Below are 26710 nucleotides of genomic sequence, written 5' to 3' on the forward strand. Positions count from 1 at the left end.
TCTCATGCACGAATCGGTAGTGTGTCGCTGGTGTTTTCGCCACTTTCTTCCTCATTTTGACGTGGAATATTAAAATTAAATTAGAAGAAATGAAGAATGGATGAGAGAAGGAGAGAGTGGTGCAATGCATATTTATACACTAATTAAATATTATTTTTTATTCTACCCAAAATATCTTCTCTTATGGCTTATGATCTTTTTTCTAAACCTCCAAACCATATTTTTCTTTTTCTTTTCCAAATAAAATAGCCCAATTGTATTTATAGGCCCGCCCCAATAAACAATAAAACTTACTTATATCCCATTTAACTAATTTTTTTTTTTTTTTCTTTCAACCAAACACCATTTAACTAAGTTTTATAAAATAAAGAGAGTTACCTACTGTTTAATGATGATACTACGTAGTCGTAGTCGTTTTTCTTTTCTTTTTTGGGTTTTGAGTCCAAAGAAGGATACCACCACATAAGTTATAAACCCACGTAGAATTAAGATCATCATGTTACATTAATAATACCATGAATCCCTAATGAGAGAAATAAAATATTAAATGTTTGTCGTGTGCCAAATCTCCTTGATCTTAATTAACTACCCTATATATATATATATCTATATATATATATATATATAAAGGTTGCAACATTCCACTGTCGAGTTGCATTGAAGGCAAGTTAATTTGGGGGATGGGCATGAAATCATTTTTGCTATTTTTTTTCTTCCTTTCTCTCATATTTAAGCGGCGGCTAGCTAGCCAATTTAGTAATGAAGCTTTCTTTGTGAATATATATCTATCTATATATATATATATATATATATCATACTTGCTCACTTCATCAGGCCTACGCCAAGCAAACAGATCATATCAATCTTTGTGATGTCCATGTTCATCATATATGAGAAGAAACTTTCATATTTGGCTTTGCCTTACAGGTTTGCTAGCTATTTCTTGAAAAATAGTTGGAAATCTTCACGTCGTACATGCATCCATCCATACGCATATTTAGTCATATGAATATATAAAAGATTGTGAACTCTGCACGTACGTACATGCATCCACATTTATTAAGTAAGAAAAAACAGTATGAAAATATATGACGGCTCGCGCGTATTGTTTTTTCTCTCTTCATTGTGCTTCCTCCTTTAATAGTGACGTGCTCCATCTCAAGGAATTGATCGATGGTCCAAATCATGTGGTCTCCCTAGTCCCTTTTTTAGTATATATATATGTTGTCAAGGGAGTTAGGGAGTCACTCTTTGGAAAGCATTATTCATTTAGATTTCTCATTTGAAAAAATTTCGGTGTAAATGAAGTCCTCACAATCTTCCTAGAAATCTCCAATTCTACGAAAGCAACTATTCATGTGCTAATAGAAGAAAAAACTTTTGCGTATATTCAGGGGTTTGTTGATTCTCTATGCAGATTAGACATAAAATTATTCATAAAAGGGTAAAAGCCAAATAGAGTAACAACGCGTGGCATAATTAAACAATAATGAGACAAAATAGAAGTTTCTAGTTGGAGCACCTTGGATTTGAACTAAGAAGTATACCACATATAAGACTCCGATGTCGAGTTGCATTGAAGACAAGTTTGGGGGATGGCATGAATCTATGAATCTATTACCAAGCAATGAAGATTTGTTTGTGAATATATCATACTTGCTCGCTTATCACGAAACTAACATTCTAATACAGTATAGAATACAGCTCATATACCTTTTTTGGGGAATGCTAATTGATCAAGCCTAAATTTCAACTTAACATTGAACTCCATATATAATGAATTAAGGTTTGACCATAAAGTATCTGATCACTAAAGTTTGGCTATGATCGAGTTTCATCATGGTATATTAAGTTTACTTGTAAGTGCTTGAACCAGATAAGAGACTGATATTGTGGCTTCGGAGGTGGAGCACTGCTAAATGTGCAAAACATATTTGAAATAATACGTCATTAATTACAGAACATATTTGAGACTGGCATATATAGTTAAAAAAAAATACCCCATACTTGTATTTTTATGTTCTTGTTTGTGTTTATTTACCTAATGATTTTTATGATTAATTAAACCAAAGCAAAATGATAAAGAAAGTCGTTTTTTGGTATATGATATATATAAAAAGAGTAATCTAGTGGGACATAAACGAGAATGGTTGGTAGAAGAAAGTATCGAGAACAGCTCTGTTGTCTTCAATTTAGTTGCATATCGAGAATAGATCTGTTGTCGTATGCAACTAAATTGAAGAATTATGATTCGTAGATTTCACGACCACAACTTATCTTCCACGATTGGACCATTCACTAAGTGCATTGTGTATACGTATAAAGGGAGATAGAGGCCCTTTTAGAGAAGTAGTTACTTTGAATTAGAAAGCTTGGAGAGTTTGTGCCTAGAGATGCTTCGTTGAAACTAAGTTTAATAGAGTTATGTTTCGTGATGATAGTACGTAGTCGGTTTTTTGGGTTTTGAGTGTCGAATTTGAGACTCCTCTTGATCCATATAGAGTAACAACGTGGCCCAATTATGCATGTATTATATCTCTACTAAATTTTGTTATTGAGTATTTAGAAATTACAATGCTTTTATTGATTATCTTTTTAAACCACTCTTTTAATATATGATTTTGCATGCATTGACGAATCTCTAACGTCATCTTATCTTTCGTGATACTAACTTAAGACTAATAGATAAAAAAAAAATTATATACAATATATGGTCAAACTAAACGTGTGTGGAGATTTATAGTCCAGCCGAAACGATGCCGTTTACAAGAAAGTTTCAGTTGGTTACGTCGAGAGCTTAACGATAGTTGCGAGCGATTAAGTAGTACAATTTAAAGCTAATTTAATAAACAATTTATGCACTAATAAAAGTACCTAATCAATGCAAATAAGGAATGAAACTTTCCCACAAAAGAAAAACGGTTAATGGCAAAAGATATTTGGTTAATCGTAGCCGTTTGTTAAGATGAGATCAAAGGGCTGAGAAAAGATTGGTACCATGTTCTGCGTCCAATACACACACTCACGTGACCGTCCTTATTTGAAATAATTTACAACATATATTTTCTTCTTATTTTTTTGTCGCCTTGGTCTTCTTACCAACAAATAAAAAAACATTGTGCGTTGGCGTTTATGGCCTCAAACAAGCACTTGAAGGCCTCAATAGATGTTACACGTGCAGCTTCTTCGGAGACCTCTTTCTCTATGGTTGAAGCGGCAAACCTACTGAAACCAGAGATCAGATCACGTTCTCAATATCCATTTTCAAATCTGCTATGAACGGAAAGTATTTACCACCAACACTGAGGGATTGAAGAGATTTGACATAATCTCTCACTCCACACCCGTAAACCTTCCTAAAAGTGTAAAATACAGAGTTAGATCTTAGCCACACCAAAACATTTCATAAAAACTCTACAAATTTTTTTTAAGGTAAGAGTATTACCGTAGCGTTCCCAAGCATCTACATGAGAAACCCACCACTAGTCTAGCTCGCGTGATACTATGAATTATGGTCAAATAAAGGTAAAAGTCATGGTGTGCGTTGGGATGTGTTGGATCTTTTGGAAATCAAGAATCATAACTATAAGACTAGTTAATGAAATGTTTGGTGGTGGTAGTTCATGTCTTCAACGATGATGTGCGAGATAGGTACGGTAAACATTTGGTTCCAAATTTCTCAATAGCTAGCAATTTCAAAGATCAATTTTGAAAATGTTTTCAAATCAATTTTGGTAGGTACCCAATGCCACAACAATTTTCTTTCAAAAACAGAATATAATAGAAGAGCACATCTTATTCAAAATAAGCTCCTTACTTTACTTAGACTGGAAGAATATATAAACTTATAATAGTGTAGAAGATCAACAGAATAGTAACAGAAACCCAAATTTAAACGAAAAGCAAAACCATAAATGGAAGAATATATAAACCCATGCAGATATTAGGATGCCTAACTTTAATGTGTATGTGTGCTACTGACTCACGGGTAGGTGGGCTTAACAAAGAAAAAAGTAAAGAATGTAGTTCTAAGCCGAACCATTTTCTTTAGGCGGTGCGCTCGAAAGTCGAAGCCGTGTTGACATATCAAAACATTGGGACCATTCAGTTCTATACAAATGTCCAAACATTATTTCGGTCGTAACAATAAAGGAAATAAGGAAAGTGTTTTTTAAATGGATTTCACTTGGTAACAGCCAACAGCGAATCAAATAATATATACATAATTTATACTATAAGGCTATGAATGTGCAACCAACTAGACAAAGCACATGCACCTTAAATGATCAAACCCATGAAACTTCCATCTCTCTCTCTCTCTCTTTCCCCCTATATAAACTAATGTCACTTGCCTCAATATTCCATCAACAATATACATCTGAGATATCAAATATGAAGTCTTTTGCGATCTTGGTTCTTTTTCTCTTTGCAGCACAATCTTTGAGCGTCTATGCAGGCAGCTTCCATAAAGATGTCAAGATACATTGGGGTGATGGTCGTGGAAAAATTCACGATAATCAAGGGAAACTGCTTTCTCTCTCCCTCGACAAATCCTCTGGTTCAGGTTTCCAGTCCAATCAGGAGTTTCTCTATGGCAAAGCCGAGGTTCAGATGAAGCTTGTCCCTGGCAACTCCGCGGGAACCGTCACAACATTCTATGTAAGTAACATGTAATCTCAAAGCATTCTTGTCATCTTTTCGCTACACACAAAGATTGTCGTATGTTAAAACTAATTTCTTTTTTTTTTTCTTCTTTTTGAACAACAAACTAATTTCTTATATGTTGGCTTTGTGTAGCTTAAATCTCCGGGAACTACATGGGATGAGATCGATTTCGAGTTCTTGGGGAACATAACTGGTCATCCAATTACTCTCCATACAAATGTTTACACAAAAGGCTCAGGAGACAAAGAACAACAATTTCATCTATGGTTTGATCCAACCGCTGACTTCCACACTTATTGTATCACATGGAATCCACAAAGGATTATGTAAGTGGATCTTTTAATCCAAACTCCTTTCCTTGAATATTTATATGTATGTGGATATAAACTCATAAGTCAAGATTATTGTTTCTCTCTTATTTTCCAGTTTCACAGTTGATGGAATCCCACTTAGAGAGTTCATGAATGCCGAGTCACGTGGAGTCCCATTCCCAACGAAGCAACCAATGAGGCTCTATGCGAGTCTTTGGGAAGCCGAGCATTGGGCCACACGAGGAGGGTTAGAGAAAACAGATTGGTCGAAAGCTCCTTTCACTGCTTTCTACAGAAACTACAATGTTGAAGGATGTGTATGGGCTAATGGGAAATCATCTTGTCCGACAAACTCCCAATGGTTCAATCAAAAACTCGATTCCAACAGCCAGAAAAGAATGAAAGCGGTACAGAGCAAGTACATGGTTTACAACTATTGCGCCGATAAAAATAGATTTCCTCGTGGTGTTCCTCCAGAATGCAGTTAAACTATATTGATTCTTTGATTCATGAATAAGTTACTTGACATTGTCTTTGTAACTCAAATAAACTCCATCATATTATTTCTTATTCATTTGTTTTACCCATATATACGTGGTGTTTGTGTAAGATTTATAATATGTAATGAGTTCTCCATCGTAAAACTTAATTGGCTCGACTTGTTTATTTTTTTTAATTCGTAACTAATGAAAATATTTCGTGCAACAATTGCTTGGGGGAAGGATAAAATAGTAAGCTTAGTAAATGGATAAAACGAACGTCACAAATCTCAACATAAATTTTTGTTCACATGTAAGTTGTCCAAGTTATGTTTAAAGGTCAGTCGTGGAAAAGGCAATGCTCAGTAGGAAATAGGTATTTTAATTCGAAAGAATAATATATTCAGCGTGAATGACGGTGCGATATTTTTAGTTACGGTAACGTCCATTCCACGATCTCTCTCCATTCACGATAACACAAGTTTGAAACAAAATCTAAATACTCCATCCAATAGGGGGAATTGAGACGGACCATACTCTATAATTTTTACAATACTTAATTTGAATTTGATTACCGGTTTTGAACACAATTAGTATCTTCGCCAAATCACAGGATCCATTCACAAATCAAATAACAGTAAATATAATTATCTTTAGGTAATATATTGAATTATCTTATTTATACTATAATATATTAATTACTTAATTATATGTGAAAACGGATTTCGTGTGACTGAGAAAACTCCAACTATTCGATCTTTAAGATGATATTTCATATTTGGGTTTCTATTGGATGGGAGTATTTAGATTGTTAATAGTATTTATTTTTTAAGATGATTGAAACCCAAATAAATTAAATACTATTAGCAATTATTATTATATTACCGTTCACTCTTTTGGAACGAAACATTTATCTATAGGAGTGGTGTGGGCCCGGGTCGTAAAATAATATAGACTCTCCATGCGGCGGGGAGGGTTTGCGCTCGAGTCAAAAAGTCGAAGCCGCGTTGACAACGACCACAAAGCGGGAACATCATGTGAGCTACAAATGTGCATATACATGAATCAGTATCTCGAATCGTAACAATAAACGAGTAATCAATATATATTTTATTGGGTTCACTTGTAACAAACCAACAACATGTCGTATGAGCCAGCTAGTGAATAGCAGATAATCAATAATCATCAACCCAATGAACCTTCCATCTCTTTTTCCTTTTGTCATTTCAAGCCACTATATAAACTCATGTCACTTACCTCAGTTTTCCATCAACAATACATTTGAGATAAACCAATACTCCTCGAGAGCTCTACAAATTCAATATGAAGTTTTCTTGTGGTACAAGTTTTGCCTTCTTGATTCTGTTTCTCTTCGCCGTACAATCTGTGCATGTGTATGCGGGTAGCTTCCATAAAGACGTTCAAATACATTGGGGTGATGGCCGCGGTAAGGTTCGTGACAGAGATGGAAAGCTTCTTTCTCTCTCACTCGACAAATCCTCTGGATCCGGCTTTCAGTCCAACCAGGAGTTTCTATACGGCAAAGCTGAGGTTCAAATGAAACTTGTTCCTGGTAATTCAGCTGGAACAGTGACAACATTCTATGTAAGTTACATACAATTTCAAAGTATTTTGTCATCTATTCCTACCTTAAATTACATATATTGAGTATGTTGGTGTTTATGATGACTTTTTGTAGCTTAAATCTCCTGGAACTACATGGGATGAGATCGATTTCGAGTTTTTGGGAAACATAAGTGGTCATCCATATACCCTCCATACTAATGTTTACACAAAAGGCTCAGGAGACAAAGAACAACAATTTCATCTATGGTTTGACCCAACAGTTAACTTTCACACGTACTGCATCACATGGAATCCACAAAGGATTATGTAAGTGTAACCTTTGATTCCTTGTATGGCGTATAATCTTATAAATCTTGCAGCTATAAGCTCATGAACTGACACTCTCTTTTTCATTTTTCCTCTCAGTTTCACAGTTGATGGAATTCCTATTAGAGAGTTCAAGAACTCCATGTCACGTGGAGTCCCATTCCCAACAAGCCAACCAATGAGGCTCTACGCGAGTCTGTGGGAAGCCGAACACTGGGCCACAAGAGGAGGGTTAGAGAAAACCGATTGGTCAAAAGCTCCTTTTACCGCTTTCTACAGAAACTACAATGTTGATGGATGTGTATGGGCTAATGGAAAATCATCTTGTCCCGCAAATTCGCCATGGTTCACTCAACAACTTGATTTGAATGGTCAGACAAGGATGAAAGGAGTACAAAGTAAATACATGGTCTACAACTATTGCACTGATAAAAGAAGGTTTCCTCGAGGTGTTCCTCCAGAGTGCAGCTAAATATATTGATTCTTCGATTCGTGAATACGTTACCTTGCATTACGTAACTCAAATATTCTATCTATTATTTTCATTTATTAATGGTTGATCATATATGTGTGTGTTCGCGCTGTGCCTGTGTAAGCTTTCTTAAGTAAGCAAATAAAATAAATTATGGAAAAAAAGAGTTTTTGCGTCTAAAACTTAATTAGCTTTTTCTTGGTTTGTGAAAATCGTAAACATGGAGTGCACTGAGAAATTCATTACTAAAATTCACAAGAATGATTTTTGAAGGACATATATAAATAAAAATAAGCTTACTAGATGGATGACGGATGAGAGTTCCAAGTTTCAAATTAAAATGCATATGTTTAGGACAGTCAAATTATAACATAAATTTTTTGTTTTTGTTCAATAGCTAGGAACATTTGACTTGATCTATATATATGTTATAACATAAATTAAGGTTTCTAGATATATAGGTTTAAAAGTGGCTTCCAATCTCAGTCGTTGTAAATGTAATTCTCACTTGTAAATGGATATTAAATCAGATATACGAATACCCAAAAAAAAATGATGTTTTCTTTTTGTGTTGGGAGGTCAATGATATTGACCAAGACTTAAAAAATGAGCTAATGACAGTTCATATCTAAGTTTAAGGAAACTTCGCTTTATCTTTATATTAATGCAGTAATTCATCAAATTTTTCTTAAAAAAAAATTGAATCCTTTCTAACATTTTTTTTAACATATCGTCTTCTGACTTATGAGTATATTTTTGAGATTTTATGTAAGTATATGTCCATCAACTATCTTTCAATTTAATTTATATAGGTGATGAACATAATTTACATAAAATCCCAAAAATTTACTCAAAGCTACATATTTTGGGACTTAATTTTTTTAAGCCAATCAAAGCTATATATACTTTAAGTCAATCAACAATATAAACAAATATAAAAGTAGACTTATTAAAATGCAAATATTAGTATTTGAACCCTCTATGTGGTGGGGAGGGTTTGCACTCAGGTCAAAAAGTCGAAGCAGTGTTGACAATGATCTCAACGCGGGACCATCATGTGCTATGTGCTGTTCAAATGTCTATATACATTATTTTCTCTGTTTCGTAACAATAAACGAGTAATGAAATTATTATTTTATTAGGTTCACTTTGTAACAACCAACAAAGAGGTCTAATGAGCCAACTAGAATACAGCCCACGACTTAATAATCAAAACTATGAACCTTCCATCTCTTTTTCCTTTGCCATTTCCAGCAGCTATATAAACTAATGTCACTTACCTCAAACTTTCATCAACAATACATTTAAGATACATCAATACTCCTCCAGAAATCTACAACAATGAAGCTTTCTTGTGGTACAAGTTTTGCATTCTTGGTTTTGTTTCTCTTTGCGGCACAATCTGTGCATGTATATGCGGGTAGCTTCCACAAAGATGTTCAGATACATTGGGGTGATGGCCGTGGAAAGGTTCGTGACAGAGATGGAAAGCTTCTTTCTCTCTCGCTCGACAAATCCTCTGGATCCGGCTTTCAGTCCCACCAGGAGTTTCTCTATGGCAAAGCTGAGGTTCAAATGAAACTTGTTCCTGGTAACTCTGCTGGAACAGTAACAACATTCTATGTAAGTTACATACACTAACAAAGCATTTTTTTGTCATCTTTTAAAATTCCTTAGATTACATATATTGAGTATGTTGGTGTTTATGCAGCTGAAATCGCCTGGAACTACGTGGGATGAGATTGATTTCGAGTTCTTGGGAAACATAAGCGGTCATCCGTATACCCTCCATACTAACGTTTACACAAAAGGCTCAGGAGACAAAGAACAACAGTTTCATCTATGGTTCGACCCAACAGTTAACTTTCACACTTACTGCATCACATGGAACCCCCAAAGGATTATGTAAGCGCAACCTTCGATCCCTTGTATGGTGTATAATCTTAAAAGTTTTGAGGAGATGAGCTCATGAAGTCACATTCTCTTTTTGTCCCCTCTCTTTCAGTTTTACAGTTGATGGAATTCCTATTAGAGAGTTCAAGAACTCCGTATCACGTGGAGTCCCATTCCCAACAAGCCAACCAATGAGACTCTACGCGAGTTTGTGGGAAGCCGAGCATTGGGCCACAAGAGGAGGGTTAGAGAAAACAGATTGGTCAAAAGCTCCTTTCACTGCTTTCTACAGAAACTACAATGTCGATGGATGTGTATGGGCTAATGGAAAATCATCTTGTCCCGCGAATTCTCCATGGTTCACTCAACAACTAGATTCAAACAGCCAGACAAGAATGAAAGCGTTACAGAGCAAGTACATGGTCTACAACTATTGTGCCGATAAAAATAGATTTCCTCGAGGTGTTCCTGCTGAGTGCAGCTAAATTGTTGATTCTTTTATTCGTTAAATAAGTTGCTTACCATTGCCTTTGTAACTCAAATGGTTTTTTTTATCAATTAATTATCATTCATTTGTTGCTCATATACTTGTGTTGTTTCTGTAAGTAATAAGATTAAATTATTGAAAAAACGCTTTCATTTTCTAAACTTAATTGTTTTCACTAGATTTGTTAAAAAAATTCAACACTGAGAGAGGTTCATTAATTTTACTAGACTGCTTACAAAAAACATAATTCATAGGCTTTACTATTATGAAGAAGAATTTATCTATCTGATATGAAGGTACTTTAATACTCTCCTGATCAGAACACTTTAGTCTTAACTTAATAATTTCTGAGTGAGAGACTGCATCGCCATACTGATGCAGCATATAATGGACTACGTTGGTGTCTACGGATTTGGATCCATTAGATTCATTAGCTTATGTAAATTAATAATTATTTATTTCCAAAGGATCAGGATTAGAATATTTGGTTTCCTTAGTTTTAGATTCGAGTTTATCATAAAGGGTGTATAAAAGGGATTAAATCCATGTATGGAGAATTATGGATTATTGAATAAACGTTGTTTTAAGAGAGCTTTGCCTAAAGCCTAGAGAGGGGGACTCTCAACCCTAAGAGCTTGTGTTCAAGCCCTGCAAGGAGGACTTGCAAAACCACGTCGATATCGTTCCCGATCTCGACCCTATCCTTATTGCTTCTTCATCAAGTTACAACGTTCTAAGCAAGATCCGTTCGTGTATCCGAGTTCTCCTTGGAGATCTAGCGTTTTCGTCCGTTAATTAAGTTTCCGCTCTCTATCACATACTCACATATTTGTGGACTCGATTGACACAACAATCAGACTTCCGGCCTCTTCCCTAAATATATACCATCATCCTTCGGTTGGTCTGTCGTTCCCGCTGCCTTGCAGAATGGACCGTTTGGGCCTAATCTTTTGAAGTCTTTATTGTAATCAGTATTCTTTTATGTGCTTTTTGTAAACATTAACCAAAGTTTGTACTAACCACAGTATGTAAAAATGCAACGTCAAAAAACATTTGACGTGAACAAAATCTTGTATTCTCGAATTAATTCTCAAAAAGATAAAAACTGACGAGTTTATTACTAGTTTATATCATTCCGTAGTTTTCATTAAAACTGCCCCACAGCAGATATTTTTTAATTATTACCATTGTGTTTGAAAATTGAAAGTGCTGGTTCTGATAACAATATTAATCCATATATGTCATGATTGACCTACAAGTCAATGCTCATCTCTACTTCAAAAGTGTTTTATGGGGCAGGTTCTTCTCGGACCGTCCATGATTAAAGTTTAATATTAACTGATTAGAGAATACTATAATGATGTGTACATACGCAGAACTTGGGTTTCAAAAAGCTTTTTGTTATAATTATCGGCTAGATTTTTCGCATTTGTGGTTAAAATGATTCCAAGAGAGTGACTGATCAAAAAAAATCATGTTTAGATAGAATTATATCAAAAATGATATGCTAAACGTATTTTAAACCATGATCATATAAAGTCATGCAATAAATTTATTTTTAATGATAGCATATTAGAGAAATCAGTTTTAAAAGAAAAACCTTTGGTATCAGTAAGATCGAGATTGTCACCCCATGCATCGTTTTAAGAAAAAACATTTGGTTACATTATAAAATAGTACAGAATAATAAAATTGTAACTAATTTCCAAAGCAAAAGTTCGTAATCAAACGTTCACATAGTCTAATTAGCTAGAGACAGAGTTTAAGTCATTGTATATTTATAAATTCTTTGTGATAGTAGCTTATTTGATATCATGAGAATTAATATTAGCGCTATGAAGTCATAGACCTACAATAATAAGTGAATATTTGGTGATGTTCATCCAATGTGAAATCACTATTTAACAAGTGGCTAACAATATTTTAATTAGTGATGATTAGATCGAGGCCAGAGAAGTGATCATAGTAACATACTTAATAAATATATAGGCCATAACAAAGTTTGAAAAAGACAAGGAACCTAAAGGAAAGGACAAACCAAAATAATTGATGCACCAGTTACTAATTACGCTTATCCGTTTAGATATGTTACTACTTTATGAAAATGACATTCCGCCAATTATTTTAGTACATAAACACAGGTTAGGCACAATTTGTTCTGTAACAAATGTCATTCAATAAACTTTTTTTTTTTCTAAATAATTGTGTGGTTGTGTGGTGAGTCTACAACTATTTTATAGTTTGACATGCATTGACGAATCCGTCGTCATCAGTCTCATCTACCGTGATCATACTTGACTAATACATATAGTTTCTAAGGAAATAATATGTTAATGTATTTTCAAGATTTTAAAATGACTAGACAATAACTCTGGATTATCAAACTGTTACTGTATATAACGTTCTATCATATTTTCGAAAAAATCTAATTACACTTAATATGAATTGTATTGTGGTGATAAACGTTCTACTATAACATCTGAGATTATAAAGTTGACCGTATATAACTCAAAGTCTCTCGAACGTATCCATCAGTTTTAATCACAAATCCTCCAATTTATTCTTTAAAAAAATTTTGAACTGATGATTAGGATTGAGTTCGAGTTGGTAACAACGTTCTACTATAACATATTGTGGTGATAAACGTTCTACTATAACATGGTAGTATTATAAAGTTGACAGTCTATAACCTAAAATCTTTCGAACATATCCATCAGTACAATCACAAATCCTCCAAATTATCCTCAAAAAAATTTGAACTGATGATTTAGGATTGAATTTGAATTGGTAAGAACGTACTTTAAAAAACAAAATCCCAAAAGAAATGGTTATCCAGAAAACTGATGAATTAAATTAAGCACTAACCATAGTGTTCAAAAATAAGATAATGCAATAACATTTAATGATCCCGGAATTGACAAGACCAGACTTAGTTGTCCGAGATGTGGGTTCGTTAAAATGAAGTTATATGGTTAAGTTAATATTGAGATTAGGCCCTTGATTAAGAATTGATGATGAGCCATTACACTTAATAAATTAATTTCTAAAATGATACAGCTGTAAGGAGTAATGGGACCAAGTTGACGTTTGGTTAGGCCGTCCAAATCCAAATTTCCGTGTCAAGAAATTTCATCCAATGAATCATATTCGTATGTATATATTAACTTCTAGTAATAGTATTCGCTTTAATTTCGTAGCTATCCCCATATTATGGTCCATGACTCCCATAGTCCATACTATTACTTCCTCAAAAGTATATGCTACTATTTAAACCCAAAATGTCTTTTGTACTTACCTCAAGTCATGTCAGTGTAAAACAAATTAACACAAGTTAGACAAATAATAGACATTCGATGTATTGGTCTTGATAATCATTTATGTTACCGAAGAGAATCTCATATCTATATTTGTATGAACATTTTATGAACATATCAAATCTCATACAACAAAATTTTTGGTAGGATATGTAAGAGTTGAATACTTCTCTTCGAATTAGCTTTTAACTGAATAATATTCAAACGTATTGTATGGAACGATTGCATTTGTTGATATTCTATACTAAATTCTATGATATTGTTTGGCAATGATGTGAAAACTCAATATGATTTTTTCGAAATAATTTTTGACCACTTATTACTATTTTTTGGCGTCAAAACAGAAGACAAAAATAGCAAAAAGTTGGAAATACCAAATAATGCTTGTTCCTTTATATGAACAATGACGATAAAAAATAGCTTTGGTGCTTTGAAAAAATAGCCTTTGAGTTTGGACCACTCATATTCATTAGTCATTTCCAATAAATATCAGTAGTTGTCCTCATAGACAACATTAAATTTCTTTTATTTGTGGTTTCCTCAGATTTAATTCTAGCTTAAGTACTGTGGACAGCTGTGTTAATTTGTCAAATGAGTGTACACCAATCAAATTAAATTTCTTCATTTGATCAACAAACAAAAAAAAAACACTCTAACCAAAAACCACTAATGCGTACATGCATTTTGAGTATATAAATATATGATTATACATGTATGTCTTAGTGTTGCATTTCTTTTGAGAAAAAATATATGCAAATATTACGTATATAATTCAGCTAGCTTTACTTTCGTTTAATAATTACTTAGCTTTACTTTAGTTCAATATAGCTTTACTTACGTATACAAAGTTATACATCAGTAATTATAACATTTGATTGAATTAGAATGAAAACAAATAAAGTAGACCGATAGGTATGGTTACACATATTGATCATCGTTTTGTTATTTTGCAATGACACATCTTAATTGACTCCCATCATTAATTAGTGACCAACCAAAAGAAATTGACCTTTTCTATTTACAAGAAAGCGTGTGTGTGGTGGTACTTGCTAACGCCATCAAATCTTTAACCCATACACTAAACTCATACTTTTCTTCGTTGCTTCTATTGTCAATTCACATACATATATATGTATATATTAATCACATCATCAAATCGTAATAATATTGGGAAAAAAAATTGTAAGCTTAAAAAAACTTTACGTTAAAATGTCCAAAGAAAAGTTCGACGTGAGTCGGAGCAAGTTGTTTTGTTCCTAAAGCATGGTCCAGTGGCGACCCAATAATTGGATACATATATACAAACTTGAAAAATAATCGAAAATATTTAGAGAAAAAAATATATTCACAAGACATATTCTCTCTTCAAAAAATTTCAACTAAGCAAAAAATTTGAAGTCGAACAATTCCACACGTAATATATCTTTAGACCTCTTATTTCTTCTATCCTCCCTATTACCTATAGCCAGGGGCCTCTACCGCTCTACGTAGTGGTTTAAGATGTATGAACACATTTGAAATACCGAGAGTCGTGTAAAAATATATAGAAATTACAAAGCACGCAACCAATTATATAGCAAACCATATTATTAAAAAAAATCAACCATATTATGAAATTATTGCACACAGAAACAAAAACTATTATAACATTTACTTATATTGCTAGAGTCTAAAGAAACTGACATCTAAACTTTTATTTTTGTTATAATGTTATATTTTCAAACACACTACATAATTTTAGATACCACTTTGGTTTACGGCAAAAAAAAAAAAAAAAAAACTTTTTTTGTCTGCGTCAATTTTGATATTTTAGTCGGTCATGAATATCTTCCAAACAATTCCAATTTTTATTTTCCATCTAGAAAATGCAACATATTTTCTAACAAATACGCTCATGTTAATATTTACTATAACATTTAAAAGCCAAATTAAGGATGATAAAACTTAATCTGCTTACCAGATGATGGAGGAGATACTCGAGACTCCAGCTGTAACACATCTTGCATGCAATTGTCTTGATATTAGCCTCCTTTTGTTCACCCACTCTCTTCTTCTTCTCACTTATTTAATGTTATTATCTCCCACTATATATACCTCTCTCCCTTCTTCTCTCTTCCTCACATTCCTCACCAAACCCCCTTAAACACACCCACACGTACGCACACATATTATAAAACAATGTCTCCTTTCAAAATATTCTTCTTCACGGCTCTTATCTTGGCAGCGTTTTCAGCCTCCGTTGCTGATTTTAACAGCGACGTCAACGTAGCTTGGGGAAATGGCCGTGGGAAGATACTCAACAACGGCCAGCTTCTTACTCTCTCCTTGGACAAATCCTCTGGTTCTGGCTTTCAATCCAAAACAGAGTACTTGTTTGGAAAGATTGATATGCAGATTAAGCTCGTTCCTGGTAACTCAGCAGGAACTGTCACAACTTTCTACGTAAGATCACTTTCTCTAGTAGTTTTAAATTGATTTGGGTTTGATTTCTAAAAGAGTTTATCTTAATATTTTTTGTGTTTGTTTTTTTTTTTTACTTTCAGCTAAAATCTGAAGGATCGACTTGGGATGAGATTGATTTTGAGTTCTTGGGTAATATGACTGGAGATCCTTATACTTTACACACTAATGTATACACTCAAGGCAAAGGTGACAAAGAGCAACAATTCCATCTTTGGTTCGACCCTACAGCAAATTTCCACACTTACTCAATCCTCTGGAACCCTCAAAGAATCATGTAAATTCAAAAATCTCACCTTTCTTTCCATACACGTAACTAAACCCTAATTAGGTTTTCTAACTTTTTTTATTAATCATACCTTCTGTTCTTCTTTTTGTCCTAATCAGATTGACCGTCGATGACACACCAATCAGAGAGTTTAAAAACTCTGAGTCGATCGGTGTCTTGTTCCCCAAAAACAAGCCGATGAGGATGTACGCAAGTTTATGGAATGCAGACGATTGGGCAACTAGAGGCGGTCTTGTTAAAACAGATTGGTCCAAAGCTCCATTCATGGCTTCTTACAGAAACATTAAGATCGACTCGAAACCAAACTCCAATTGGTACACTCAACAGATGGATTCAACGAGCCAAGCTAGACTCAGATGGGTGCAGAAGAATTACATGATCTACAACTACTGCACCGACCGTAAAAGGTTTCCACAGGCCCCTAAGGAATGCGCAACAAGCTAATAGATTCTCAATTATATATCTTATTTATTTATCTATCTGCCTCTTTCTTTCTCCTTCTTATGTGAATGCTCTGTTTCTTGTTTGTCAATTGTCTGAGAATTTCCTTTTTATTTTCTTGTTTTCGATTCTTTTCATTGTAAATCTCTGTCCAATAAAGGCAATGGTGTGACTTTGCTCTTATAGAAGATATGTATAAAAAGATGTCTCTGTTTTATTTGTAAAAAAATATGTTTATGAGATAATGATAGTTCTATCTTCTTCTAGTTTTCCTCATACAAAAATGACAGTTTATTATTATTATTATTATTATTATTATTTAGTTAAATAGTTTAATTTTTACATTCATTGTAAGATATATAGGAAACGTGTTAAATGCCTCTTAATTAAATGTAGTTATTGTAAAAGATCAAAAATCAACTTTATCAAATTTGTATTTACTAAAGAGTTTGTATGTCATAATCCTACATTCAATAAAAATATCAACAAATCACATGTTTTCATATAATGAGAATTTTTTTACACTTCACACTTCCTTTTTTTTTTAACGACTTCTTTATTACGATAAATATCAACTGTTACATCTTACTTCTTGAACAAGGAAATAAGAAACATTGGTATACACATTATAACTTGAATTATTTGGAATGGTAGTCTTTGATAGAAGATCTGCTACTTGATTGTTGTTTCGTGGTGTCCATTTGAAAATCACATTAGCAAATTGTGTCTTCCAGTAGTTGATGTTGCGGATCCAGTTGAAACTCTTAAAATTAAACACCCGCCCATCAAGGATATCCGTGATTTGCTTGCAGTCTCCTTCAAAAATGATTTTTCTATATCCTCTGCTCCAACAGTGTTGCATTGCAATGAGTAGAGCTTGTAGCTCACTATCTAATGGTGATTCAGTCAATTGGCCAACGGCCTGTCCCGCATCAATGAAATCGCCCTTCTCATTTCGTATTATCCATCCTAATCTTGCTTGTCGAGTATCATTGTTGAAAGAACCATCATAATTGCATTTGAGCCAACCCAGAGGTGGCTGCTGCCAATTCGGTCGAGAAGAGTTAGGACCACTTACTTGGGGATGAGTTGACACATGACACTTCCTTATAAAGACAAACAAACAAAAAAACAATAACACAACAGTGAGTGAAAACGGCGTCGTTGGAAGCACCGTCGTCGTTTTAATGAGAGCACTGCGTCACAACTCACACGTTTTATTTTAAAATTTAATTATTTAATTATTTTCTCGCTTTTAGTAATTTCGACTACTCTTCTTCTTCGTCAGATCTGAAATCAATTTCGCCCAAATCTTAAGACCTAATTTGTTTCCCGGGAAAATCAAACAAAACCGTCACCGGAATCTTCCAATTCTCTCCAGTAAAGAAAGAATGTCGCACAATGATACGATTCCGCTTTATCAATCATCTCAATCAGACATCGACGAGATTGAGAATATGATGAGCGATAATTTCCAATCAGGTCCCGGGACCGTACTCCCAGCTCGTCCACCGAGCCCGATCCGTCCGTCCATTCCCGTTTCATCCTCACCGTTCGTTCAATCCAACCTCCCACCGCTTCCACCGTCTTCTTCTTCTGCTTCTTCCACTCAGAAGGTGATGCCTGTTCCAGCTCCTCCGCCGCTTCCTTCAGCAGCTGAAGGTTCGAAGACTATCGGAGGGAGTGGATTCGGATCTCCTCCTAATACATTGACGGAGCCTGTTTGGGATACTGTAAAGCGAGATCTGTCACGGATCGTGAGTAATTTGAAGCTTGTGGTGTTTCCCAATCCGTATAGGGAAGATCCTGGGAAAGCACTTAGAGATTGGGATCTATGGGGACCCTTCTTCTTCATTGTGTTCTTGGGTCTTACTCTTTCGTGGTCTGCTTCGGTTAAGAAGGTAAGATCTCCAGATTATGGTTTCAGCTTTTGTTTCACTGGAACCTTTAGTTATGTAGAACTGGCTTTGCGTTTGTGTGATCAAGTTATGAACTTGGAATCTTAGATTTAGCGAGTTCTATTGACATATGATTTGAGCAGTCCTTATAGTTGGAATGTCCATGTATTCGGAATGAAGAACTGTAAAAGTGCATTGAAATGTGACATATTGGTTAGATTTACAGCTCCTGTAGAATCTTACTTGTAGCATTGCTCTTAAATTTGATTCTTTCAGCCATTCTTACTCCTTCCGGGCAGTCAGATTTTGGCTCATAGAATTGGTTTCGATGTGTTATATTTGATATGTGGTCCTTGTATGAAGTTTGGTGCTTTCTTACTATTCATCCTCCCTTGTCTTACATGAGCAGCATTTGATGTGTTAGATTCGATAGACAATTTGAACACTTTCACCTTGAATTGGTGTAGCCATAGCTTATCTGGCCAATCCTTCATAGATTGGCAAGAAATGGTTTCTATTAGGATTTGTGAACATATTAATATATTTTATAAGGAACTCTGAAAGGAAAGGGTAAAATGAAGGCCTTTCGTTTTTGCTGTGTTGGAATGCACTTAATGTTTAGATCATGCATCTGAAAAGGCATGAATTTGCTGTGTATGTGTTGTTTGTTGTTGACGTTGTTGGAATGTTGTCACCACATCATATTATTGAATACCCTGTTTTCAGTTTCGTTTATAATCTGTGCTTCCCAGCATTTGCGTGAGTTATCTACGATTGAATCTCTATAGTAATAAGGCACTACATTCATACATATCTGCTAGAATAAAGAATCATTCTTTGTCTATTGCAATGGCCGTCGATCTCATTCTTTTTCTCTGTCATTTCCAGTCAGAAGTGTTTGCCGTGGCATTTGCACTACTTGCAGCTGGGGCAGTAATCCTCACACTAAATGTGTTGCTCCTGGTAAGCACACATTTTGATTCCTGTATTGGTACAAAGCCACATACTGTTGCCTTTCTTGTTGTTAGTTTTGATTCTAAAACATCCTGATGCAATTTTCAGGGAGGACATATAATCTTCTTCCAAAGTCTAAGTCTTCTTGGTTACTGTCTATTCCCACTGGACGTAGGAGCAGTGATCTGCATGTTGAAGGACAATGTGATACTCAAAATGGTCGTTGTGTCTGTGACTCTTGCCTGGAGCTCTTGGGCCGCCTATCCTTTCATGAGTGCCGCCGTGAACCCGAGAAGGAAAGCTCTCGCACTTTACCCAGTCTTCCTCATGTATGTCTCTGTTGGTTTCTTGATCATTGCCATTGATTGATTCGATCTGGAAAAATGGGAAATCAGAGAGTGGTTCTTTGATTCAGAGTGAGAGATCATTTGGTACAGAGTAGATATAGTGAAATTCTCCAGCCGCGAACTATTCCGAGTTCTAATGAGATCATATGTATAATATGTTCTTTTACCCCTTTTTGATTAAAAATCTGGTCGACAATATTTTATATGGTTTTGCTTTACGTGTATGAATGAAACTTACGGTTCTTTTTTGGAAACGTATATATAATATATTAAGTAAGACTTTGATGATGATCGTATTTAATTAGGAATACCAATCAACTAATTTCTGTGAAAATATGCACAATAAGCATTTCTTTTGTGATGCAAGTTTTTTTGTTGCAAGATCAATATATATTATTCACATTTTTAATTTGCAACTGAATATACTAGTGACCAATATCAATATCCATAAGATCTTGTTAAAAGAATCTAACCAAATAGACCTTTCACAAAGGGAGGAGAATCAAATCTCACGAAAAGAGATTCGAATTTGGGTTGTGTTTTACAAAGTCAAGCTGTGGGATTTGTTTCTTTATTTGTGGATTTGTTTTAAAAAGTCCATGACATTAGTTGGCGAAATGGAAATTACAATGGAAATTTAGGAAAAACAGAAGTAAAAAAAAAAAAGATTCAATATTTGCTACTAATAAGATACGAATTAAAAATCTGGATGAAATCTTTCTTCTCTTTAGTTGCATTTAATTTCAGAGATTATAGCTTCTGTGTCACACAACCCTCAATTATTTTTAATTTCTTTTTGTCTTTTCAAGTTGTTAAATTTTGTTTGGTAGTAGTAAGTAAAGTTATTTTGGGAGACGAGTGTGGCAGAGAGTGGGGGTGTGGCTCTCGAAGTGATAATGTAAGAAGACAGAGCTTGCTTGTGTACTACGTCATTTCTTTTCTTACTACTCTTTTTATATTCTTTTTTACCTCTTCAGGTGAAATCTGAAGATCTCTCAAATACACACCAATTTTTACGAATACTTCATATTCTTAATAGTGAAGTGAAAATCACCCCAAAGGCCAACATCATCAATTTATCAATTTTGAACGGAGAACCAAAAAATACAAGAAGAGATTCAATTTTGACCAAAAGAAAAAAAAAAAGAGAAAGAGATGGTCGTCGTTTTAATAGTGAAGTGAATGATTCTTTTCATTTTTCTTTAAAATCTGAAATAGAAAATGCCAAAGAGTGTCAGCTTCAGAAGGTACCATCATTACAAACCCTAACAATTTGCATAATAGTAATATAAAATTCCAATTGTGTACTTGAGGATGCCTTTGTAACATTGCATAATAATATATATAGCCTTACAACTTTTGACATTTAATATTGATTTTTTTATTGTTGGCCATTTTGGGTTGAGAGCTCGGAACCAGAGGATACAAAACTCCAAATCCAGAATCACCAACGGATCTCTGCACAGAATCTTTCGTCCAAATTTTTCCCCCACAATATCAACCAATGGTCTTTTACACACCTAATTGTTTTTCTATTTGTACATAATTTTCAAATTTTCGTTTTTGAACTTCAGAATACCTATGATTTTGAATTAGTTCAACCTAGCGTTTACTTACACACTTTACTGTTACTTCGAAAACGTTTTCGTTTTATTAAGTAGACAAATAATACATTAAAGGTTTTGGGTGTTGGGGAGATTCCACAGTTCTGCAAAAGTGACTCTAGTAACTTGGACCTTATCGACTGTCGTTGTCATTGTGTGTCAATGTGTCATCTCCTTTACATATCTCACCAATTTAAAACATCTGAAAAACGTCAATATTTTCTATTGATTTTGTCGGCAAAATGAAACATCGATTAAACAACTACTACTATTGTATTTGTTTTTGATCCATTCTCATAATACGGCTCCTTAATACATATACAAGGCCGGAGACTAATCAGATCGAAATTAACTAATTAAGTCTATCAGTCTCATCTTAAGAAGAGCTAGTCTCAGCTTGCCAAATTGTTTATCTACGGATTAAAGTCTTACAAACCACTATCTATCAATTTTTTTAAAAAAATAAGAAACCGTATTTTAAAATATTTTAAGCTTGATACCCACCAATCTCGGAGCTCAAAATGTATACTGTATTGATTATGTTAAAAGTGTTCTTAACTAATTTTGGATATTGATGAGGTTTTATTAATGTTGGAATTAGCTAGATCGAGATGTGAAAGAAAGTTGAGAGGGTTTTGAGCATAATGGTAAGAGATGTTGATATGCAAATGTAGACAAACAATGGTGTCCCACGTAAATTCGAGTGTCCTAAAGAATAAAATCACAAAGTCCCAACAACACAACACAAACCCAACTGTAAGTCACATTCACAAACCCTAAACTAGACCCTCATGTTCCCTTTTGCTTTTACTAGTTTACTTATCAATTTCTTTTCAAAGACAACATTACAAATTTACAATGATCATTATCCATTGCGTTAGTCCTAAATATGATGAAAAACAATTCCTTATCCTTTAATTTGCGTTTTACCATTCACATATTATTTCACGTTTGTAAATTTCAAAAGATCTATGACATAAAAATAAAATAATTTAGTTTGATGCAACTAGAGAAACCACATGTAGACGACACAAAGTAATATTTAGAAACCCCTTCGAACTGAACACTAGAACCAATCAATAAAACAAAAACATCTTACTAGATTGAACCAATCCAGCTAGATGATCTGTTCTTGGCTGTCTCGTAAAAACTTACCCTCTTTTGGTATTTATTTTTTAAAATTTTAACTATTTTCTTGTCGCTTGTGGTGTTTTTCTCGTTGTACTTGTTTGTCCGATTCATTTAGCGTAAGAGTAAAAACCTATCCATTTCTATGGTACCGTCCTTTATATTCTCTTTTCATCATTCTTCACCATTCAAGTTTTCAACCTTTTGCTCAACAAAATATATTAAAAAGGTGAATTTCCATTTTTTTTTTTAATAATCGTTATCATATTGTTGGACAAAAGAAAAAAGTCGAATAGTATCCGATGTGAGATTTACATGTCACATAACCATTACCCCTCTCGGCAGTCCCATTCACTCGATAACTTGTAATTGATGTTGTAAGCCTATAAAACCATAGACCTACGAAATAATTGAGTAATAGTACTACTAGTTGCTTACATTATTTGCACCATAACACAACAAAATAAATGGTAATATCGGCAAATATCAAAACAATTTTTTTCCGATAAAAAAAGTAAGACTCCTCCAATTGCTTATAAATTGAGGTGAGCACTTATTTCATATTTCAATAAATTCCACCAACGTCACTCTCTTCTCTTCTCTCAAAAGCCTCAACTAAACATTTGTTTCCCTCCCAAATCTCAAGAACAATAACTTCAAAAAACCATCACTCTTATCTCTATAATTAAGCTAAACCCACTTCTCAATTTCTCGAACTTCTCCCTAAAGATCAAAACTTTACTCTGTTCCTTTCAAAAAAACCAATCTTTTTTTATTTTTGCTCTGTAAAAAAAAAACAGAGTAAGTAAGATATGAAGATGAGTGACTATTGGACAACAATGGCTTCTCTAGTTGGTATGTTAGCCTTTTGTCAAACAATCCTTCAGCTCGTGTTCCCGCCGGAGCTCCGACTAGCTTTCCTCCACGTCTTGACACGTCTCCGCCACGTGTTCTCTTCTCACACTTACTTCGACATAACGGAGATTGACGGCGTCAACACCAACGAGCTCTACAACGCCGTTCAGCTCTACCTCAGCTCTTCCGTCACCGTCAACGGCGCTGTTTCTAGCAGAAACAACAACACACGTCTCAGCTTAACACGTGTCCCTAACTCGAGCTCCGTCACTTTCGGTCTCTCCAACAACGACAGAATCACCGACGTCTTTAACGGCGTCACTGTCCTCTGGGAACACGTCGTTGTTCAACGTCAAGTACAGAGCTTCTCGTGGAGACCAATGCCGGAAGAGAAACGAGGGTTTACGTTACAGATCAACAAGAGAGACAAAGACCTTGTCTTAGATTCTTACCTCGATTACATTGTCGGGAAATCAGAGGAGATACGCCGGAGAAACGAGGAGAGGCTTCTTTACACGAACTCGAGAGGCGTCTCGCTCGATGTGAGAAGCCATCCATGGGATTCTGTGAGGTTCAAGCATCCGAGCACGTTCGATACTCTTGCGATGGATCCTGAGAAGAAGAAACGGATCATGGAGGATCTAAGAGAGTTTGCGAGCGGGCAAGGGTTTTATCAGAAGACCGGAAGGGCTTGGAAACGAGGTTACTTGTTGTATGGACCACCTGGAACCGGCAAGTCGAGTTTGATCGCTGCGATGGCGAATTATCTTGGATACGATATCTATGATCTTGAACTCACTGAGGTTCAGAACAACTCTGAGTTGAGGAAGCTGTTGATGAAGACTAGCTCTAAGTCGATCATTGTTATCGAGGACATTGATTGTTCTATCAATTTGACGAAACGAGGGAAGAACAAGAAGAAGAATGGGAGCTATGAGTATGATCCGGGTTTAATAAACGGGTCGGGTTTAGATGAACCGGGAAGCTCGGTGACTCTCTCGGGGTTGTTGAACTTCACTGATGGGCTTTGGTCATGTTGTGGGAGTGAGAAGATCTTTGTCTTCACGACTAATCATATTGACAAGTTAGACTCTGCTCTGTTGAGAAGTGGGAGGATGGACATGCATATTCACATGGGTTTTTGTAAGTTTCCGGCTTTGAAGATTCTGTTGAAGAATTATCTGAGGCTTGAGGAGGATGAAATCGACGGTGTCGTTTTGGAGGAGATGGAAGGATGTGTGGAGGAGGCAGAGATTACGCCGGCTGATGTTAGTGAAGTGTTGATTAGTAATAGGAGTGATGCGGAGAAGGCGGTGAGAGAGCTTGTTTGTGTGTTGAAGGAGAGAGTTGTGAAGAGAAGGAAGAATGTTGGATTGAAGAAGGTGACAAAAGAGGAAGGTGAAGAGGAGGAAGAAGAAGAAGCAGAGGAAGAACAAGAGAAGAGAGCTTTGGATAGTCCTAATAGAAACAGAGAGGATTTTGGGTTTCAAGATGAAGAAGACAAAGAAGAAGAGAATGAGAAATGAATGTAGTAGTAGGATCATTATCTAATGGTTCATGTGTGTTTCATAACTATTCGTTTTGTTTAGTCAAAATTTTATAATATATGATATTAGTTATTTACATGATATGAGGTTATCCATTTTGGTGATACTCTTAAGTCTAGGCACGGTTATGATGAGATTGCTACAAGGTTTTGTTGATAAATTAGCATGAGGCGAAACCTTCACAGACAAAATTGGTTTCTAGTGGTTAATTTGGTTGTGTTCACTGATGTTGCAAGGTTTGGATCTTTACATGGCAAGTTATTTGTGAGCTTCTGTAGGATTGAATCATCAATGGCCTACCCTTTTTTTTTTTTGTAGTACTTGTTTTTCTCATATTTGTGTGTCGGATATGTTTGTTTTGTTTGGTCACTTGACTCTAAATGCAGCTAAAAACCAAAATGGTTTTTGGTGGAAGAGGAGATAAAAGAGAATTGACGTGTGAACGTTGCTAGTGTCACACCCATTTAAACATCCATGTCACAAACCTCACCAGTAAGTTTTCAAAATTTTTGTTTAGGAAACCAATTTAATTGACAAGTGACATTAAAAGAATCATCACATCAAAACAGTTCGATATCAAACTTATAAAAAGTATGCTGAAAAATCAATCCTATCAAAGTGGTTGGTATCAGAAAAAGGTGTTGTTATATATTATGGCCCAATCTCTGGAATCCCACATTCCCAAATTTTAGAGTCCATAAATAATGTAAAATTAAAAAGTCGAATTTGGGAATCTTAATCACCTCAAATGAACCATGGGTTAATGTCAAAAAAAGTAGAGCAAGAACCAGTTACCAGTCTTGCCAACTAATATAGCGTGAATGTGATGATCTCCTCTTATTAAAACAGAACTAAATTTGCTAATATAACATTATATTTCTAAGATTTACATAATTAACTTTTACTATTTTAATAAATACTATTTCTGTCTCTAAAAGATTGATGTTTAGAAGCTTTTACACATTTTAAGAAAACAATAATTATTGAGTTTAAATATATTTTTTTCATTGACTAAAGAGATATTATTTAATTTTAAACAAATAACAATTCAAAATTTTAAATATTTTCAATAATTACTTCTTGAAGTTTACAAAATATCAATCTTTGTGGGACAAAAAAATATCCCAAAACATCAATTTTTATGAGACAGAGGGAGTATCATAACTTAGAGTTATTATCTGTAATATTATAAATATATATACATTATTTTCTTACTCTTAATAGTAAGTTTGAAATCTATACAAATCTCTTACCCTTTCCACAATATTAACAAATTAAAAACCATACAAAAATATACAGAATAAGATATAATGTTATGTAACAATTCTAGTTCCAAGTTTTATTTTGTGGAATTTATTAGTAATATATAAATGTCAGTTATATAAGTCATTTGGTATTTGACTTGTTTAAAAGTAGCACAATTAAATAAATAATGAGTTGGCGAACAGAGTTGATGTTTGCGGCCCAACAACAACAACAACACGGGACATTCTTGATGTTTTTCTTTGTTCTTCGCAGTAATCTTCTGCGGCTAAGACCATCTTAACTTATATTCTTTTCCATTAAGAGTATGCCACGTATGGTGGATTAGTGGAGGCCTCTGTATTATTATTGTATCCATTAAACGTTTTATTAGTTTAAAAAGCTGTGAAGAAGCAAAAAAAAAAAAAAAA

At 34.5% G+C, this 26710-nt stretch overlaps 6 protein-coding genes and 1 long non-coding RNA gene across 8 annotated transcripts; 6 read left to right on the forward strand and 1 right to left on the reverse strand.

Annotated features, from left to right (window-relative positions):
• Positions 3087-3991, reverse strand: LOC109126961. 2 transcript variants are annotated; one of them, XR_002033674.1, is made up of 3 exons: positions 3446-3991; positions 3295-3356; positions 3087-3222 (listed from the first exon to the last, which is right to left on the reverse strand). It is a non-coding gene; the product is annotated as an uncharacterized LOC109126961 (long non-coding RNA). The 2 variants fall into 2 exon arrangements; XR_002033673.1 differs by having other exon boundaries at positions 3087-3225.
• LOC104717169 (probable xyloglucan endotransglucosylase/hydrolase protein 19) lies at positions 4294-5634 on the forward strand. Its single transcript, XM_010434702.2, has 3 exons — positions 4294-4659; positions 4798-4991; positions 5092-5634. The coding sequence occupies exons 1-3, from the start codon at positions 4342-4344 to the stop codon at positions 5462-5464; spliced, it is 885 nt and encodes a 294-aa protein (XP_010433004.1). The 5' UTR covers positions 4294-4341; the 3' UTR covers positions 5465-5634.
• On the forward strand, positions 6709-7995 carry LOC104717168 (probable xyloglucan endotransglucosylase/hydrolase protein 18). The gene is made up of 3 exons (XM_010434701.1): positions 6709-7060; positions 7155-7348; positions 7448-7995. The coding sequence occupies exons 1-3, from the start codon at positions 6779-6781 to the stop codon at positions 7818-7820; spliced, it is 849 nt and encodes a 282-aa protein (XP_010433003.1). The 5' UTR covers positions 6709-6778; the 3' UTR covers positions 7821-7995.
• On the forward strand, positions 9093-10296 carry LOC104717170 (probable xyloglucan endotransglucosylase/hydrolase protein 18). Its single transcript, XM_010434703.1, has 3 exons — positions 9093-9443; positions 9532-9725; positions 9826-10296. Exons 1-3 carry the CDS (start codon positions 9162-9164, stop codon positions 10196-10198), a joined length of 849 nt encoding a protein of 282 aa, XP_010433005.1. The 5' UTR covers positions 9093-9161; the 3' UTR covers positions 10199-10296.
• Positions 15615-16964, forward strand: LOC104717171 (xyloglucan endotransglucosylase/hydrolase protein 24). The gene is made up of 3 exons (XM_010434704.1): positions 15615-15956; positions 16058-16251; positions 16362-16964. Exons 1-3 carry the CDS (start codon positions 15693-15695, stop codon positions 16705-16707), a joined length of 804 nt encoding a protein of 267 aa, XP_010433006.1. The 5' UTR covers positions 15615-15692; the 3' UTR covers positions 16708-16964.
• LOC104717172 (protein YIPF6 homolog) lies at positions 17945-20194 on the forward strand. Its single transcript, XM_010434706.2, has 3 exons — positions 17945-18605; positions 19491-19565; positions 19665-20194. The coding sequence occupies exons 1-3, from the start codon at positions 18096-18098 to the stop codon at positions 19923-19925; spliced, it is 846 nt and encodes a 281-aa protein (XP_010433008.1). The 5' UTR covers positions 17945-18095; the 3' UTR covers positions 19926-20194.
• On the forward strand, positions 23104-25118 carry LOC104717173 (AAA-ATPase At4g30250-like). Its single transcript, XM_010434707.2, has one exon. The coding sequence runs from the start codon at positions 23448-23450 to the stop codon at positions 25014-25016; it is 1569 nt and encodes a 522-aa protein (XP_010433009.1). The 5' UTR covers positions 23104-23447; the 3' UTR covers positions 25017-25118.

Source organism: Camelina sativa, chromosome 10 (assembly GCF_000633955.1).
Source record: "Camelina sativa cultivar DH55 chromosome 10, Cs, whole genome shotgun sequence".
Classification (NCBI taxonomy): domain Eukaryota; kingdom Viridiplantae; phylum Streptophyta; class Magnoliopsida; order Brassicales; family Brassicaceae; genus Camelina; species Camelina sativa.